Genomic DNA, 19,512 nt, shown 5'->3' with positions numbered 1-19,512 from the left:
TTCAAAGCTCATCATTTGTTGAAACAATCAGATTCAACCAAAATACACAGGGCATTCGTGAAAGCGGAGTAAGTTTCAAATTATTGGGCTTCTTCCCCTATAAGACAAGATAAATAGACAAACAGGCAGACAGACAGTGGTCAAATGATTTAACATGCATTTGGTGAGTTAACTGCATCTGTAGTTGTGCATGTGGAACGCATCCGCTCGTGGGTGATTGGTGTCTCCTGAGCCTGTCCCTTGCAGTGATTACTAAATGATGATACCAGAGTCATACACATGGTGGAATCCTCTTCCAGGTTTGTGGAAGTGGGCAAGAGGATGAGGATCCTTTTAATTTTCTAAACTTTGAATCGGGTCTGTTTGATCTGCAACACCGAAAGAGGGTTAATTCTGTGCTTGTTCGAGAGAGTTGCCTATGATCTCAATGTTTCCCAAAATATCTTCCTCTCACATGCGTTTGTGAAGGTGCTGCAGAAATGTGTGACCACAGCCAGATTCATTAGTGTAATAAAAAATAAAATGTAATTTAGTTACATTACTGGTAACTTGACTTTAAAAGTAATTAACATACCAGGTATGTTTGTTTTTATTTACCATAGACACACAATATAAAATGAAAGGTTTTTTTTACCCGTCGTAATTAACTTTTATAATAACTGTTTTTATAATGTAATGGTAGAATGTTACATTTAATATGCATTGTTTACAAACTACGCCTCCCCTGCCATAATGAAAAGGGTAAAAACAAATTCCATTGTTTTTATTATAAAGTCATTTTCCTATTAATTTCAATAATTTTGTATCATTTTGAACCAAAATCGCTGAATTTTTATAGTTATTTTAAATCTCGGAGGAGCCAACGTCCTGTCCAGCCTCCTCTGAGGATTGCGTAATCAAACGGCTGCCTGTGTTGACAGGCTATGCAGTTAGACTGAACTGCTCTCTGTCGCTGTTTAAGTGTTCAAACACTGTGGCTATATTAATTAATTTCCGTAGTTAAGCTAGTGTATATAATATCTTGTGTTTTTGTCATCTGTCTGTAACGTCGTGTTTCTTTAGATGAACAAAACGGCTTTGAAAAGAGATCTTACGGAGGCTACAAAAAACGGTTCTCCAGCCTTATGGTAGGGGGTGCTAGTGATCTTGGGATGCTTCATGCGCCTACCTGTAGAATAAGAGAGCTCCAGTTCAAATTTACTGTGAACACCTGAGGAGCAGTCGACCATTAGTTTCGTTTTACATTCGTTTTTTTTTTTTTTTCGTTTTTACATTTCGTTTTAAAATGGAGGATTACATATTCAAACGATTTTCAACTATGGATTTTCGGTCGAAGCAGGAGGTCATCAGTAAAGGAAGACCAACTCCGGAGTTAAAAGGTTTGATTCGGACAACGGGACTTCGGAACTTTCATGTGCTTTATTGAGTGTTTTTGTGAAGACTGCTGATATGAGATTTTAATTAAAATAGTTCAAATTAAATAATGAATAAGCCACACTAGAACAGCGTTCCCCAATCTTTTTTGTGACACGGTTAGGTGCCGGACAAATTTTACCGAGGGGGGGCGTCAGTGCCTCCCCAGTCATGAACCTCATCGCACGTCACTGTCAAACCACTATTCCATTCTAAATGTGTCAGTGTGTTAAGTACTTTCGTTAGTGGTCTTGGGATATTTTGAGTCACTGTGCTGGAAAAGCTTTGTCTAAAAATGTCGTTTTTGTTCGTCTTTGTGCCAAGGTAAGAAAAGCTAACTGTTTTATTTGGGCCCCAAACTGCTTTCTTTTACTGTGGTCTAGGTCCCCCCTCCTCAGCCTGATCTAAGTGGGAGGCCAGCCGCACCGAGTTGTGCTTCGGCATTTGTTTTGAACTCTGTCAGGATTATTGTTTGCTCATTTCCAGCTCGTGCAAACCCATCTCGGAAAAGCCAGACTGCTGTTTGAGTCAAGGCAGAGGACTTGTTGGGACATGTCTTCCACTAAAGAGGAGTAGTAGGATCGAAAGGGGGGCGGGGGGAGTCTGGCTGAGTGTTTGTTAATGTGTCTCTTGATCCAACTTGCCTGCAGCGTGTTTGACATGTAGAGGCAAGATTCTTTGCTGGTAGCTTGAAAAGACGGCGCACATCGCCTGTGATGATTGCTCATGGGTCATAAGACCCATTCAAAAGACAAATCACACCTTTTCTTTTCTATGGACTCCATTTATCCTTACCACACACACTCAAACAATATTGAAATGATGGAATAATTGCTAACGTTTGCTTCACAGTTGAATCCTGGGTTTGTATTCTGACTCACAAACTCCTGTGTGGAGTTTGGGTGTTTTCCCACATGCTTCTTTCCACATGCATGTTCGATAATTGAGGACTGGCAATTGCACATAAGTGACCTTTGACCTGTCCACCTTTTGAATAGTGCTTTGTCTATATGTGCACTGCAATTGTCTGGCAACCAGTCCAGGGTGTGAATATATACACTGTCTATGGTGAGTGGCCTGTTCAGGGTGTACCGGTATTGTAAAATATGAATCAACTCGGGTAGGCTCCAGCTCCCCAGTAACCTTAACGAGGAAAAACACTACTGTTTATAGCTGTGCACGCTATTTACCACTGGTGTAATTTTGAACATTTGTATTTTGTAGGAATTTTAAATTAGGATCAAAAGAGACATCAGTTAGAATGATCAGTATTATCTTTCAGTCATTCATTTTTATCCTTTTGTCCTTGAAAGAAATACCACCCTTTTCGTTTCAAAGTTCAATGCTGACTCACCAAAGCTTCGTCTGTCTTGATCGGAAAGATGAATCATTGACATTCACTTGTTTCCCTTTAGGGATGGGCACTGATTTGTTTGGGAATAGAGTGGTGCCACTTGTTGTCGGTTGTGGGAGGTTGGTGGTGCGGTTATTAGGAAAAATGATGGGCGGTGGTGGGGATGGTGGCTCTGAGCACACTGAAGCTGAGGATCCACTTTGCCTAAAGCCGTGAGACGATGTAATAATGATCAGTCAAAGCTCCAATGTTGATAAATCACTTCCGGCCAGGTATATGCAAACAACAACATCCTCTCTTTAGCACTGCTGATTATTACTCCATGTGTACATACCTGCCATTATCGACATACTGTATTGTGAGTTACAGGAGGGAGCACTTGCTGAGTCTTGTGCCAGATCTTTAAAAAAAAAAAAACAAACAAAAAAAAACACTGGCCCGCGGCAGATTTACAGCCAACAAATTTAGTAATCTCTCCATAAATAGCTCCAATTAATCATAAAAAAAGAAAGGCATTCTCAGGAGTGGCAAAAAGACTCACACTCCTTATTTAGAGTATATGTAAGGTAACATAATAGACTCTGAAATGTATTTGTATACAAGCGTATTTTGTTTTTAACGGTCAAATATACATATGAAATACCCAATTTGATAAGATCAAATTCTGACAAGAAAAAAAATAATTTGACACAGCTTTGCCGCAAGCTCAATTCTGATAGGATAGTGGGAAAGTACCGTCTTCTACCATTTACCATTCTGCCAAAGTTGAAAAAAAGTTCTGTTCAAGCACATCTAACCATGGAAAAGGGGCATTGCTTCCTTTTTTAATCACACCTCCCAAATGTTTATAGACAGCGTGGTGGCCTAGGTGACCTGTGACCTGTCGCGCATGTATGCGAACTTGCAGTCTTGCGTAGTCACATGTTAAGTAAAGATAGCCGAGCCATCTGCATGACTTACTTGTTTGATCTTGTTGCCTCACCCTGTTTAGTTACGGGATGTTAGCGGTTACCCGCTTCCAGTTTATGCCATGACTTGTTACGTCATCTCAGCATGGTGAAGTTGTGTGAGTGCGATGATGCCCGTTCACCTTCTTCTTGTCCTCTCTTAAATGGCGGCAAACAGCTGCTGGTTGGCCAGTAGAGCAAAGAGTGAAACTGTCTCTGCTGCACACGTGTTACACTCGCTAACAGGATCACCTCACAGTGATGTAACATGAAGCTGTTACGGGTGTTCAATTGAAAACTGCTATTGAAAGATCCAATTGTTATTGAAAGATGGTCGGACAGAAACGGGCAGACAGAAGGATGTTTTTAATACAAGATAGTGCTGTTTGTCTTTTTTTAAAAACTGTTACAATTGTGCTGCTTCTCTGCACTAGAGGAATTAATACCAAATTAATTTGTTGCAGGAAAGGGTAATATGCACCACCAGACAAAACACAGTGCTCTAGAACAGTCTAGTAGGGGAGATTTGTCAACTCCAGGGTGCCATTAAGTTGGCACCAATGGGATGATGGAAATTATTCATGACAACACATACAAGCTGAAATCTGATTGTTCAATAAACTCCTGTGGGGATCCCCTCAAAATTGTTGGTTTTATTGAAAATAATGCCTTTTCTCATGGTAAAGTATTATTCACGTTAACGGGGCATATAAAAAGCGCATGAGGGCATTTTAGTGTGCAGAGCTGTGGCTACAGTGACAGTTTACATTGTAAATCTGCAAAAGTAGTCACATGAACTTAGCTCATTGTGAGTTTTTATGAGCTCCAGTACCATGACTGAAGGCTGTTATATTTTGTGAAGCTCACAAGGCTGCTTCTATTTGATGTTACATACAGCACATAATCCAGCTCCATGTCGAAAGATAATAAGTCGCATCACACACAAAGCACAGACAAGTGCCATTTTATAACTCTTCGCTAAATTTTCTACAGTAGAGGCCTTTATCACAACGCTGATGTCCTTTGCAACAAGAACTTGACCTCTTTGCAGCTCATTCCTATGTAGGCTGCCCACTCAGCTCTTCCATCTAGGCCCAGATTCCTGCGGACCTCCCTGCGCGGGTGCGAGAGGCAAAGGGTTGCCGAGGTTGAGCAGCAGGCTTTGAAGGAGACTCCAGTGACTCATTACTCAACAATCCACTCACCCTCCATGTACCCGACCCCACCCTCCCCCTCGAAAACATCTCTCTCCTCACCTCGGCCAAAACCCCTGCCCCTAGGGCCCGGATAGCAGAAACTCGCCAGTCTTTGAATGAAGAAAGCAGATTGTGTTTCAGATTTCTGTCAAAGGGCTCCTCTGTCTTCATGTGTGTTGTATTGTGTAAAAGGATGTCTTCTGACCAGTGGACACTCTGGTTTTGCATGGGAAGCAGTACCATGACGGATCCAGCAGATGGCACATTTTCTAACTTTCTCCATAGATTTGAGATTTTATACAGAAAATGGATTCAATTAAATCATAGACCTAATTTAGAAGTCTTTTGCTGAATATTTGTGTGATTTCCTGACTTCTAGATTCCCAAACCCCTAGTTTTTCATTGAATAGCCTGGTGCTTTTTTTTTTTGACACCAAATACCACATTAAAAATATTTTGCTCTCCAATACCACTACAATGACCGACATTAAAATATATTATGAAAAAAAGCATATTTATTATTATTGTAAACCACTGTGATTCAGTTTGAATTTGAACACATCTCGAGTATAGCATATAAAAAAAAAACATGCAATCTGCAATATTCTTCAATATTGTAAATCAAACTTAGATCAAGCTGAGCCATAATAAACTAATTTACTGTACTGGAATTTAATTCAGTGATTCTTACATGCCACACTTTGATGTTCACTAGCCTTGTGGAATATGTTATATGATTTTTTCCTCCTCAAGGCCTTGCAACATCTGTTAGAAAAGAGATTCTAAATCAAATCCATTCAAAATTCAAATGAACTCATCTGTCATGCAAACGGCTGGAATCTTGTTTCTTCACTATTCCCTGGGTGCTGTGAAAAGGTACACTTTGAAATCTGGTTCCCACAGACGGCTCTTCCCTCAAACGGCTGTGGACGTGTACTGCACCTTATGGAAATTAAAAGCATGTTTTAGCCATTGTCTGAGGAGAGCTGTATGTTTTTGACATCCTGCCATGTGTCTGCATATAGCTGTGCGAGTTAAAGATGACATCTGTGAGAGATGACATCATTGGGACTTCCTGTCTGGAAACACAAGGCCCAAAATTGCATTCCCAAGTAACCAGTGATTCACATAATTTCAATTGCATGTGTGGGAAAATATTACTTTTTATGTAAACTCTTTGGCCTGTGCTCAGAGTTTTGACATGGAATGTATGTGGATTTCCCCCAAACTGCCACACGATATATATATTCAATTATTTTCTCTTTTGACATGCCATTATGCTATATGTTCCACACAATTTTTTTCAGCAGGGAAAAATAAAAACGATTTTCTGGCCTTTTCCGGACAGTTAAACACCGGACAGCTGAAAACGAAGCTTCAAGACAAGTGATGTGAAAAATATATGCAGCTTGGTCAACATCATAATTATCATTTGCTTAATCGACTTTAAAAAAGTCTGTCTTCCTTGAGCGGAGGAAAGTTGTAAAATGTTAAATACATCGCAACAGTTTGCTATTGTGACTACTCCAATATTTAAACCACTCTGACAGTGTCCAACCCAAAACTAGCCATCACTGCCTGTGTAAAGAGAAAGGAATCTCATTAGATTTCATGGGGACAACCTAATAAAGTGTGTTGTGGGGGCACTTTTGTCTAATTTGATTAATGCTGCATGCAAAACCATTGTTGAATATTTGCCAAAAGGTTGCCACTTTGCTCAGTCATGAGGGCAGCGTTTGGACTGAGGGGACCATTGTTCTACTTGGGAAAGACCCTTAAGTCATGACAAACAGCACTTCCTCCTTTTGCAAGGCTGAGTCTCCCTATTTCCTTCCTCTATATGTTTGAGGTTTATATAATATGTCCTCACAGAGTGTGAAGGGGCTTCAAATTAGGGTCAAGTAATGCCAGGGTTGACTTCTAGTATCAGAAGCCATATGAGTTGTCCTAGCTATTCTTTTACCAGACGTGCTGCTGCTCCTGGATGATTGTGAAAGTATGCAGACATAAAAGGAAGCCACCACCCAGTTTGCACATTGCTCGCAACACACCTTGGTTTGGAGCTCAATCTGGTGTGATTGATGGACACGTTTAGCAGTCGGATCAAAGCCGAGGTGAACCGTGACTGGAGCCAAGTAGCCAAACAATGTGATGGATCTAGTATGGCAGCATTTTGGAATTCTGACCTTTTACAGTTGAAATAAGGAAATGATGGGCCACTTATTAGCTAGACAACTTAGCTAGACAAACACCGAACTACCACCAAACAATTGTTGGGGCATTATCCCAGAAGCTTTATGGCTGGTTATTTACAGTTACGTGCAGAAATATTTGGATAAAGAAAGATGCGGTTGGTGTGGGGTGATTCAGCTCATTCATCTGAATCACTTGTTGGCATTTTGTATGCCTGATGCTAATCCCCGACTTCATTTCCAAGTGTGGAAAATAACCTTGAAATTCCCTGCTAGAAAATACTCATATAATCAACTAAAGTACGAATGTATCGAGACAGTGATTGATGATGAATTTTTGTTTGCTCAAAAAATATATATAATTTCCTACAAGAAAGCGTTTAACAGATTCCTACTGAGGGTGTAGCAGGATATTTAGACTTGATGATTTGGCACACCATTTAAATCGCAGATTCTTCCTCTTCCCCCACATGACCTTAATTTATTCATCCATTTTGCTTTCTCTTTCCCTTTCTTGCAGTCATTTGTTTCACCATCACTTTCATGTCAGTTACACAATCTGCTGCATCGGCGTTTTGAACTACACTTTAATGACTATTCGTCACCTTGTCCTCATTCTCTATAGTTGTCTGTATCTCTTTAAGTTACTTACTTATCAATCATCTACGTATTTAGACCCAGTGGCTTTAGTTCAACATGTCTGAAAAAGAATACTTGATGAAGGGATTGTCCAAACAGACGTATTGCTGAAAAAATCTAAATAGTAAGTTGGGAATAGTGTCTCATATTTGACGTTCAGACAGGGAGATATCATGTTTTTGTAATCTGTTCTTGGTCATTTGTTTCTACACCCACTCAGGCAGGTGCGAGCAAGACAAATGTCTCCCTGGAGCCTTTTTTGACTGTGTGAACAGCTTCAAATCTTCTCAACACTCTCATCAGACAGTCACTGTGTAACTCCCTCTCCTCTTGTAAGCTGTATCGTGTGTGCTTTAAATGGATGCTAATGTTTTGCTGTCAATTTTGCATCACTTTTACATTTTCTAGCTAGACTGGTCCCCCGAGTCGGTCATGGTCATTCCACCATCTCAGCGCCTTTCACTTTTTGTGATGCTGATTTAAGTTAATTTTGTGTATTTTATTTCCTGAGGATGCAAATAACAAATGATAAATGTAATGACCCAGACACTGTTGGTCAATGCTTGTAAAGAAAAGCTAGCTCTACTGCGCATTTCTAATTGTGGCAGCTCAAATCTGCTATATTCATTAGAAAATGCTGATTTTTAAAACTTGTATGTATGTCAACTAACATGTAAATCATAGCGTTATTATCTTTGTAAAGGCAACACATCACTTGGATTAGTTTTTTTATTGTTAATGTAATGGGATGAGTGAGAAACTAAACACTCGCAGATTACTGGACTTTTTACATTGTTGTTTTTATTTTTGATGTTGTCGCTTTGTACATACTGAAATATTCAATTTCAAATCCGGTAGGACTAAAGTCCTTCTCTGAAGTCTCTATCTGGTGTAAATCTTTGTGACGCCTTCATGTACTCATCTTCAGATGTCCACCTCCTTGCTGCCTTGCAGACATTCCTGACAACGTCTCCTGTCACAGCCTGAAGCTTTTCTCTGGACAGCTGAGGCCCAACAACATGATCCCCAGAAGCTTGCCTTTATAGCAACACTGCATGTGTGTGTGCGTGCGTGCGTGCGTGTGTGTGTGTACTATACGTGTTACATTCACAAGATTCCCTTTGAAAAACAGACTCGCTAGCTATATTTAGGACTATATTGCCACACTTTAACATGTAAATGCTTGTTTTTGCAGAGGATGTTTATTTCCAATGTTTCCCCAGAGACAATGTTGTCGCAAGCACAGTCAATGTCAGTGAAAATACTCACAAAAGCATGACAAGCAGTCATAAGTAGGGATATTTTGATTTCTATCTTGTGATTCCTAACCAGCTTTTGTTACGCAATGAATCCTTATATTGTTATCGCTAGTATCTCTATTGGGTCTCGGTGCCCAAAGGTGTTTGTGTCACTAACTGCATTTCACTAACTAGGCCAGAGAAGAGGCGGAGATGTGAATGAACTTCCCCAGTGAGTCACTGAGCAAAAATGAATGTCGGTTAAAAATATAAACATTGTTGTCATGACATCACACAAAGAATAGGGTATTTTTGGACATTTTACATGGCGATCCAGTTCTATCTTACTTAATTGTATGAATGAACCATGAATGTGAATGCCAGTGAATTATTTCAAACAAAAAAAAGGGACTTTTGGTGCAAGATTCCATTGTGTCTAATTTCAAAGCTTCCTTTGATTAAACCGTTGAACCTCAGATCACCTGAGCCGGTGTGTGTCTGACTGACGTATAGGGACAGGTATGTGGCCACGAGTGATGTGTGACGCTGTAAAATACCAAAGATGGGTGTTTCCAGTAAACCAGGCTGTTTAAAATCTCTTCTCGTAGGAGATGACCTCATAATAAGCAACTCTTGAATGAAGGCGGGTTTGTCACGAGCAAACCTCTTAAGTGTTTGCATCATATCCTGGTGGTCTGCGATGTTTGGATTTGAGAGCTTTTATAGTTCTACATAACTCTGCCGGCGTTTCATCCTGTTAGCATCACCTTTCATGTCTTTACCGGAAGCAAGGGGGGCGAATGTCTGTTTGTTAGCTTCCTGTAAGCAGAAGTGACAGCCATATTAGAGCTATATTCGCTATAAAGCCAGGAGATCCAAATGCTGGATTGTGATCATTTAAAGGAGGGATATGTTGTATTTCTTTCACAAATTAAAATAACATGTTTGTATTACTCGTTTAGCAAAATATCCCAAGCATCAAGAATTGAAGAGCAAACGCATTAGCAGACATCTTTTTTTGGGGGGGATGGGGGCAATAGAGATTTTCTGATTTATTTATTTATGGTTGCAGTTTTAAGCTCATACTTATTCAAGGTATAATACATTGACATAAATGATAAGATAAAAATGTTATCTAACAAAAGTCCTTCATAGAGGTCCGGACATCGCTGATAAAAGGATTTCTTTTTCAAAAACACACAAGTCCAACTACTGTATAAAATGACACTATAATGGTTTTATATTTTGCTTTGTGGATAAAAACAAATAATAGATGAGCATGGTAGTCTCTTGAATTACTCCTTCACCTTAATTTACTGTAAAATGTAGATATTTTTTGATGTGCGATCATTCAGAATGACTCCGAAATAAGTTTTGAAACAGAATAATTATTAATAATGCATCCTGCATGTCCCAGTGTGCTTATCTTTTCCATCAGTTTGAAACAATGCATTCACTGTGATGCCGCCAGTACGTCATGGGGATGTGCTCCACGAGAGGATGTTTGGATAGTTAGCACGAGGCGGAAGATACATTGTGCCCGTCCACGTCTTGATGCGTGTGGGTCCAGGGTTCATTACACACATTACAATAGCCGCCTGATGTACAACTCCTGACCTGCTGCTGAGTCAGGAATGTTCCCCCCAGAGTTGCGCTAAACATTGTGCGCTCACAAAGAAGAATGAGTAGCTTTCCCACAGTAACAAAAACGTCAGCCCACATGATCTTATGGGCTCTTTGGCTCAGGCACCACTGCTTTATGGGCAAGAGATTAAAGCGGTGCCAATTTGTTAGACCATATTTTTAGAAGGGAGGCCCATCCACCATTGTAGCGCAATCCCACTTCAAAGCTGGTTAAAGGACTGCGACCCCAACATGCACTTCCTACAGCGTTAGCCTTCCTTCACCTCTGACCTCAGCACATGTGTCTGACAACACGCCTCTACTCCATTTTCTTTACTTGGCCTCGCTCTTTTCAAGAACATACTGTTACAATATAGTATAATATATCATTAGAAACAGGAATAACATTAGTATTCATGTATACAGTAGCAGTGCGGCCAACATTGGCAAGTAATTAATCATGAGGCGCACATGCTAACTGTGCCATTCTTTGAAAAATTGTCAAGCAGCCGATTCTTTTCTGCACTGTTCAAAGCATGACTGAACTCGATTTCTCTTGTGTTGTTCTCCAGCTATTCTTGTCTACAGAATACATGATGTGTATTAGTATGGGTCATGGGGAAGGAAAAACATTCCGATTTGAATTTTTAGCTTCTTCTTGGCGACTTGGATACATATACATAAGTGCGGTATCTTTTGCCCATTCCTATTTTAAAATTTGACGTGGTTCAAACTTCAGTGTACTGTAATTAGTATGCTGTGTTTTTGTGACAGCTGAAGTCACTAACACAATGTGCACTGTTTTCATAGATGGTGGAAATGCAGGCATATCCTGACTTGCAGGCGCAAGCCTCACTGCACCTGTTTGGGATTTGGCTGACCGTTCTGTGCCAAGCTGGATGATCCGGCGTAGTGAGGATATGCCCTTTGACCTGTGCACGGCACATCTGGTAATTTGGTAGCAGAAAGTTACCAAAACTATCAAGTCTGGTGTAGTAGGTAGACCACCGGTCGAATGCGATTTGGGTGAATTTGGTGGGGGCACAGCGTGACAGATTCTGAGCTCCTCCAACATGGTGGATGTCATTGTGTTTTGTGAATAATTATGACAGCAGCGGGCATCAAATCCCCCTGAATCATAATTTGGACTAACTTGTACTAGTCATGAAAACACAGCCCATAGTCCACTCTAGTTTATTAAAAGAGCAATTGAGTGACATTTATTTCCATTAACATTGGTTTTACTTCATAAGTAAACTGAGGTGAAATTTCAAGTACATAATGAAGTTCAATCCAATAAGGAAGTGTCTATGACCACATTCCTTGACAACTGTTGGAATAACACCCAACAACGCATAAGTAATCATGCGAGGCATATTGTGAAACATCACAAATGTGCCAGATCAGCCACACCTAAGGTGTGTTCGGAAGAGCTAAACTGCTCTGCTTATCAACTATGACCTCAGCTTCAAAGGCTCCCACAGACAATAAAAAAGCCACATTCCACCTGACTCGGAAAGGAAAGGTACTTTCCGGTCTGCCCTTCTCGTTTGACTGAGCATGATTGGCATTTTCTAAGAAATGTCGCCGCTGACAACTTTCCCAGAGTGAACTATATACGGTTACTGCCTCTCAGGACATAAGATATGGGCAGAGCCTCACAGTGCAGGCTGGCAATATGGCACTGGTTGTATGTATATAGCACATATGTCTTGAAGCCCAAGTCTAAGTTGTTTAAACTCATCAGCACCAAAGAGAGTTTTAATAAATACAGCGTCCTCCTCATACATAGTATGCAAGATTGGCCATTCAGAGACTTTATTTACAATGTTAACAAAAGCCAAGTTCTAATTGTTTCCTGTGCTGTTTAGAGGTGCCAAAATTACTCGCACATTGTACTGTTAAAAGTAAATGTGTGGGGAAAAAGTACAACCGAAATACAAATTCCACTTTAAGTAAAAGAAGAAATGTACTGTCAATTATACCAAACCCCTATTTTGATAACTTGGAACAACAACAAAAAATAAACCAGGTCATTTAGGTTTAGAAAAGTATAAAATCTATTCTGACAAAGTTTGGAGTAGAAACTACAGTATCTTCTTGTAAATTTAGAGAAGCAAAATTTAAAAAAATAATAAAACCCATCTTAAAACTAAATGAATGTAGATTCCGCAAAAATATACTACAGATATTAATTTTTCTCACATAGTGAGAAATTAAGCAAAAAATTGAAAAACACCGCAGTGTTATAAAGACTGAAGAAAAATGAATCTGCTGCACCTCCATCCAGATATACACTAAAGTTCAAGCAATTCTAACAAACTCTTCAGGGAAAGTAATGAAATGCTTCAGATTATGTTAAAAAGATGCACATATTTATTGAAATAAATATAGAAACACATACCACGCTTTGAAACAAGCAAATAATTTAAACAAGTGCAGTTTACCAGTAGACACTATCCTGGAAACAAATAAATTAACAGACATTCTTTTATGGGCATCTTCTTTTTCTGTTGCTCCAATGAGAGCAAACTTCACTGGTCAGTCCATGTGAGTGAAGTCAGGAAAATCTCTGCCGGACAGGAGAGTCATTGCGACAGCTCAGTCCACAATCCTTCATCGCTGGACTGGATGACGTCATCTTTCCCTTTTGCTTGGTCCTTGAATGATTATTTCTTGTGTGGGCCACGCACACATCCTGAAGGGGAACAAGGAGATGAGATTTGAGAAACATTATAGGAGAATTAGGTCATAGGATAAAAGCGAGCCTTCAGAGGAGATGGAATTACTTTGTGTAGGGTTTTTTTTTTTTAATAGTATTTGATTTCCTTGGCATTGCAGTTCTATTGTGCTTAAAATGTATTCCCTTGTATTTGAATTAGTTTCATTTCGCAATAGTTTTATATTGCAAATTGACAGTTTACAATACAAAGCTCCTTGTAATTCCGTTTAGAGCAAAATTTCGAGGATTTGAACTGACCATATTAGGAGAAGAGAGTGAGGCTTGCGGTGGGGGGTTCTCAGGGAGCCCTCGCCATGTGCCTCTCATGCTGGTCTGGGGACGCGCTCTCGTCGTCCTGGCGCGTCTTGAAGTCTTGGATGGCTTTGCGGTTTTGGTAGTCGATGAGAGCCATGGTGATCACAGCATTCCAGCAGTTGTCCTCGCCCGGGCAGCGGAAGTCGATCTCCTTGTCGTCCGTGGTGACGATGGTGAAGTAGACGAATTTGCCGGTGCGCTCCACGCAGTCCACCTTCTTGATGCGCTGCAACTTGAGCTCTTTGCCCCTGGAGCGCTTTTGCGTGTCGGCGTACATGTTGAGGCTGTCGGGGGTCAGGACGCAGGTCTTCCTCTTCCAGAACTGGAGCAAGTTGTCGCTCCTTTTCTCCAGCTCGCCCTCTTTGAGCACCTGGGAGATCTCGGCCGCTGACATTTTCATTTTTTGGGAAAATGTTCTTCCGAAAGTTGCCTGGGTCAATTTGGGTGAACGAGGAAGGAGCCTTTCGTCGTGTGGGCGTAATCCACGGTAGCTATTTGTGAATGAAGCGCAACGTGGAGGGCACCTTTATAGCCCGGCCCCGGCCTGGGCCCCGCCCACCTGACGTCAGTTGGTTTGGGAATGCATCAGCAGCTGTCAGTGGGTTGATTCAAGGCTGTATGTGTGTGGGCGAAAGGCTGGCGGCTCGGAGGCCAGAGGAAGTGGACCAAAAAGGTGGACCAAACCACGGCACACCCACCATGTTAATTAGTTACTAACCCTCATCCTACTCTAGGGATCAGTCCAAATGGTGCCCTTCTCAGCTAGTTTTGGTTGTCAAAACCCTCCTTTAACTAGAATTCTTTTCGATCTGGAGGAGTTTTCAATCCTACAATTTCTTTGCTGGAGAAAGAACCATTACATTTACAGTATGGAGGAAGACACCATTTTTGGGTAAACTGAACCCATACGAATCACAATGTGCCTGTACATCATGTGATTTTTACGCACAGCCAATTAATGCTAAATAAGCTATAAAGACATGTGCCTTATCATTATAAACAATGATGGGAGATAATGACATTTGCATAGCAAAAATGTGCAATGTACTACAGTCATTTTGATTCAAATTAAAACATTTGAGGTGAGATGGCACATTTTAGTTTTAAGTTGACAGAGATCCCACATATGTGGGCCAACAGTTTTTGGTCACATGATCATTAGCTAACTACATTTTGCACTTGCACGTCAGTTAAATCATGTCAAATCGCCTGTTCAGCAAATGAAAGTTCGACCCTAGAAAGCATTATTTCCATTTTCAACTGTTTTCTATGAGGAAGCTTCTCAGCCAAAGTCAGCAACAACTCTAACAATATAAATGACAACAGGACATGATTATTGTACCCTCTGCCATCTAATGAAAAATCATTGAATTGTTCTACCTCACATTGTATGCCAATGTGATAGATATGCTTTCAATAAATAACTAATAATTTTCAGACAAATCAAGTGAAACAGTTTCATTTCCTTCAGCACCCCTGATGACCTAGTTCCTTCAATCTCCACTATATAGGTCTTATTATTGGTCACTGTTTTCCAACACCATAATAAAGATGCAAATTTAGCTCCAAAAGCAATTTTACCCAGAATATTTAATAATGATGAGGTCTGGTGGCCCCTGATCAAGTTTTCAGGGAAATGTTTTGGTGTGGGTGGCTGTCAAGCCACTAAAAGACACACCCAAACGAGACTGAGGCACTAAAGCACACAGTAATGGAGGAATAAGGGAGTCAAAAACTTTGGTGTTGCTTCACTGTTTCACAAGACACAAAGACAGTGGCAAGGACAATATACTTTCCTTTGTAAAAAAAAAAAAAAAAAAAGTTCCACTCACAAAGTAACAATTATGAGTCAAAATGACGCCATTTTCCTTTTGCTATGTTATTATCCTCACATGCACCTCATTCTAGAACTGACTTCATCACATGACTCATGTTTGCTGTGCATCGCCCGTCTCCTGGAGTTTGTTTAAGAAGCTGACAGTCATCAAGTCTCCACTGCAAACAAGCCTGACCCCTCGAGGAACCTCGTGGAGCTCCAGGTCTGTCTGTCTGTCTGTCTATTTCGTTAATCCATTTTCATTCAGAAAATGGCACCACTCATCTGTTGATCCTTCCTCCTCACTTTGATTTAGGGATCTTTGGTGTTGCCTGGAGGTGTGCGCACCTGGTGTGACTGTTTTGAGGATACTTTGTGGTGAAGGCATGCCCGGGCTCTGTGACTCAGCGTGGGCGGCAGCAAGCTGCAGTGGAACACTTTGCTTGCCAAAGGAAGACCCAGTGACTCAGTTGGACTCCATGCATGAGTGTTTGTCAAAGGAGACATGAAGTATACTACAAAGTGAGATCAGATAGAGTTTTAAATGACAAAACATAAATACTATAATGGATAGCCTTGCAGGCATGGAGCAATTAGTATGATGAACTCCGTCAAACCACATGATAAAGTTACCAGGACATAGGAATCTCCTGATCTAAGTTGTTAGCAGCAATTTTATTTCGATCTTTAAAATGATTTGTGTTGTCTGTCAGTTTTTGAGAACGATTTGGAATATTTTTAAAGCATCATCATTTTGGACTCTAAAAACCTTAAGAAGCAATTGTACCAAAATGACATCATTGGCTGGAAATAATAACGGAGAGCACAACCCTATCGTGTGGGCGCCAAATTGCAGCGATCATAAAAACTGAACGTGTCACCGCTTGTGGGAGTGTGTAAAATGGATCCTGGAGGAGTTTTGTTTTGTCCTGAGCGTTGTGGCAGCCTTGAAGTTAACATCAGCACTTTCCGGCCCCCGCTCTTTGTACATAGACTAAACTGTGGCGCCTGGGACACATAACGGAAACATGATAACATGCCATGTGCAAATACAGAGGAGGATAGTAATTATGACATAAAAAGACACCCCCCAGAAACTCTTTTTTGTTTCTTTCTCTTTTCAGCAGTTTTTTCAGCCGGAGGCAGCGGGTGATACATCAGGTGAGAGGTGTTTGCTTGTCTTGTTGGGGCATGAAGTGCCTGTTTTGTTTATTGTGAATCACAGCACTGAAAACACACATTATATTAGCTTTAAATAGTTTGCGTTGAAAATAACTGGTTATAATTATCCATATGTGTCAGAACCTGTGTGATAGTAACTGTAATAAATACTGTATAAATATTCCTTGACTAATTCTGAACAGTCTGGTGACCAGGTCAGGGTGTAATTCATCTTTACACATCTTTGCCCAGCTGGGATAGGCTCCACTCCAGCTCCTTGTGACCTCCTCAACAGGAAGAGAATGGATGGGTGGATTAAGAAGATAAGAATGGATGAATGGATGGCTTAAGAAGTCGTATAATTATTTTATTTTTGGCCCTAAGCCCCACCCTTAGAGTACACTTGTGGGGTGTTACTTATTCCAGTCATTGGGGTAAAGGCAAGTCCAGTCAATGAATGCACAACAACAGATGTAACGGTTTCATGTCTAACGTTGTTGTTAGTGATTGTGTGTGTCAACATTTGTACACAGGGTACACATTTTGGGAATAAATTTAATACAACGAAACCTCAAACATTAATTTGACCTCAAATCGCCCATTGAAAAAAAAAGAAATCTTCTGTTCCCTTATTTTTTCATTCATCTATTCATTTGTTTATTTATTTATCACATATTTTAAGTATCAGTTTAAAAGAAAATTCCACAGTCCCACAATTTGAGAATAATTGCATAATGGTGAAACACAAGTCATAATACATAAAACATAATATCATTCAAACCTAATTCTACGTGTTTCCCATTGTTCATGTGTCACATAAACTGTACAACTTAAGTGAATCTTAAAGAATCAATATTTTCAAAAGGGGAAGTAAAAATAAGCAAGTGCACAAATCCTCATAACGGAGATGTGGCAATGTACTTCTCTTTGGGTAAACTTTATTTTATAACACTTACAGTAGTTTTTAAATGACGTATGCATATACACACCTAAATATTGTTATCCAATATATCTACTGAAATTTCACATTAGATTGCTGGTTTGAAATTTACTTTTATTATAATTATTATTTTATCATTATTATTTTAATAAACATTTAAACATAAAACTTGTCTGGTGTTTTATTCCTTGTTTTTATTTTTTGGGCATGAAAACATAAAAATCTGACATTTTGTTAACTGCTTTATATGACAATATGTATATGTGTTTTACGTTGTGAATATGTGTTGGTGTCCCCCAATTTAAAGAGCAAGTAGTAAATACACATTCTTGACACGTACAAAATGTGTTGGCTCGTGAGTGAACTGTTCGTTCAAAAGAACGAATCTTTTCATTGAATGAGAGTGAACGAATAACTTCCTAAAGTGATTTGTTCTTTTTTCAGTTTATATGACTTCAACCTGTGGGTGTCGGTAATGCGCATTGAAGCTGGTGCCACCTCGCCGTAAAACAAAACGAAGAAGAAAATGACATAACTTCCTGTTCACGAACGAGTTGTGAATTGCATTTCCTGTTCGCCAACCGAACAGATCTGTGCGTGAACGAGTCAGTGAGTGATTTGCATTTGAAGTTAATCGCGAGAACGGATCAGTGAGGGAACGAATTCTGACTTTCCCGTTCGCGAACGAGTCAATGGGTGAAATGCCCTCCTTCCCCCCGTGCATCAACTGATCAGTCAGTGAACGCCTCCTGGCGTGAACTATGTAGACCAGAATGGAGATTTACGATTTGCCAAGGAAAGAAAGAACCACTCACCAATTCTTTTATGCACGTTTTCTCCGAGCTAACGGCTAACTTTCTTGCATGAAGGACTGCGCCGTTATGCAAAAACGGGGAGATTATGCTTCTCTTTGTTCTCTTTATTTTATAACACTTATAGTAGTTTTTAAATAACGTGTATGCATATATACGCCTAAATATTATGATCCAATGTATCTACTGCAATTTCACATCAGATTGCTGGTTTGAAATTTACTTTTGTTATTATTATTTTAATAAACATTTGTGTTAAAACTTGTCTGGTGTTTTATTCCTTATTTTTATATTCGCCAATTAAAACAAAAATTAGACATTTGGTTAACTGCTTTATATGACAATATGTATGTGTTTTACGTTATATGAGTTGGTGTCCCCCAAAATAACAAATGTCGGCATAACGGATTTTTTTTCCTTTATCCTTTTATTCAAACACAAACACATTCGGTATAATAACACCATCAACTACAATCCAACAAATACAAAATTAAAACATCAATGTCGGCATAACGTGTGTCGGCTGGCAGAGCAGCAACGCTGTCTGTCACTCACTGGTGAATCTTCGCGAACGAACCTGAAAATGACGGTGTACCTAATCGAGTGTCCGAGTGACGTCACAGATCAAACAGCCAATCAGAAAGTTGGGGTGAGGGCAGGTGTGGCACTTTTCAATTTCATTTAAGCTTTGACCATGATTTTTCCCTAATGAAGTGGCCTGTTATTAGGAACACCTAAAAATGGCAGTGTACCTAATGGAGTGTCCGAGTGACGTCACAGATCAACCAGCCAATCAGAAAGTGGGGGTGAGGGCGGGTGTGGCACTTTTCACTTTTATTTAAGCTTTGACCATGATTTTTCCCTAATGAAGTGGCCTGTTATTAGGAACACCTAAAAATGGTAGTGTACCTAATGGAGTGTCCGAGTGACGTCACAGATTAAACAGCCAATCAGAAAGTGGGGGTGAGGGCGGGTGTGGCACTTTCACTTAAACCAGTGGTGTCGACCTCCAGTCCTCAAGGGGCCGCGTTCCAATATGTTTTCCAAGTTACCCTCGTTAAACACACCTGCGTGAAAAGTTTTAGCCCCTTTCACGTTCCGCAGGAGCTAAAACTTTTCACGCAGGTGCACTTAACGAGGGAAT

General features: G+C 40.1%; 1 protein-coding gene and 1 long non-coding RNA gene across 3 annotated transcripts; one reads left to right on the top strand and one right to left on the bottom strand.

Annotated features, from left to right (window-relative positions):
* Positions 1-12,391: 12,391 nt before the first annotated feature.
* Positions 12,392-14,155, bottom strand: phlda2 (pleckstrin homology-like domain, family A, member 2). Its single transcript, XM_037254898.1, has 2 exons — positions 13,583-14,155; positions 12,392-13,300 (listed from the first exon to the last, which is right to left on the bottom strand). Exon 1 carries the CDS (start codon positions 14,037-14,039, stop codon positions 13,623-13,625), a length of 417 nt encoding a protein of 138 aa, XP_037110793.1. The 5' UTR covers positions 14,040-14,155; the 3' UTR covers positions 12,392-13,300; positions 13,583-13,622.
* Positions 14,156-15,522: 1,367 nt separating this feature from the next.
* LOC119124694 lies at positions 15,523-17,097 on the top strand. Of its 2 annotated transcripts, XR_005098317.1 has the most exons (3): positions 15,523-15,977; positions 16,580-16,616; positions 16,820-17,097. It is a non-coding gene; the product is annotated as an uncharacterized LOC119124694 (long non-coding RNA). The 2 variants fall into 2 exon arrangements; XR_005098316.1 differs by having other exon boundaries at positions 15,523-16,616.
* The last annotated feature ends 2,415 nt before the right edge of the window (positions 17,098-19,512 follow it).

This window comes from Syngnathus acus, chromosome 6, assembly GCF_901709675.1.
Source record: "Syngnathus acus chromosome 6, fSynAcu1.2, whole genome shotgun sequence".
NCBI classification, from domain to species: Eukaryota; Metazoa; Chordata; class Actinopteri; order Syngnathiformes; family Syngnathidae; genus Syngnathus; species Syngnathus acus.
Note: the sequence above shows the minus strand (reverse complement) of the source record. Positions and strands in the feature narration are given on the sequence as shown.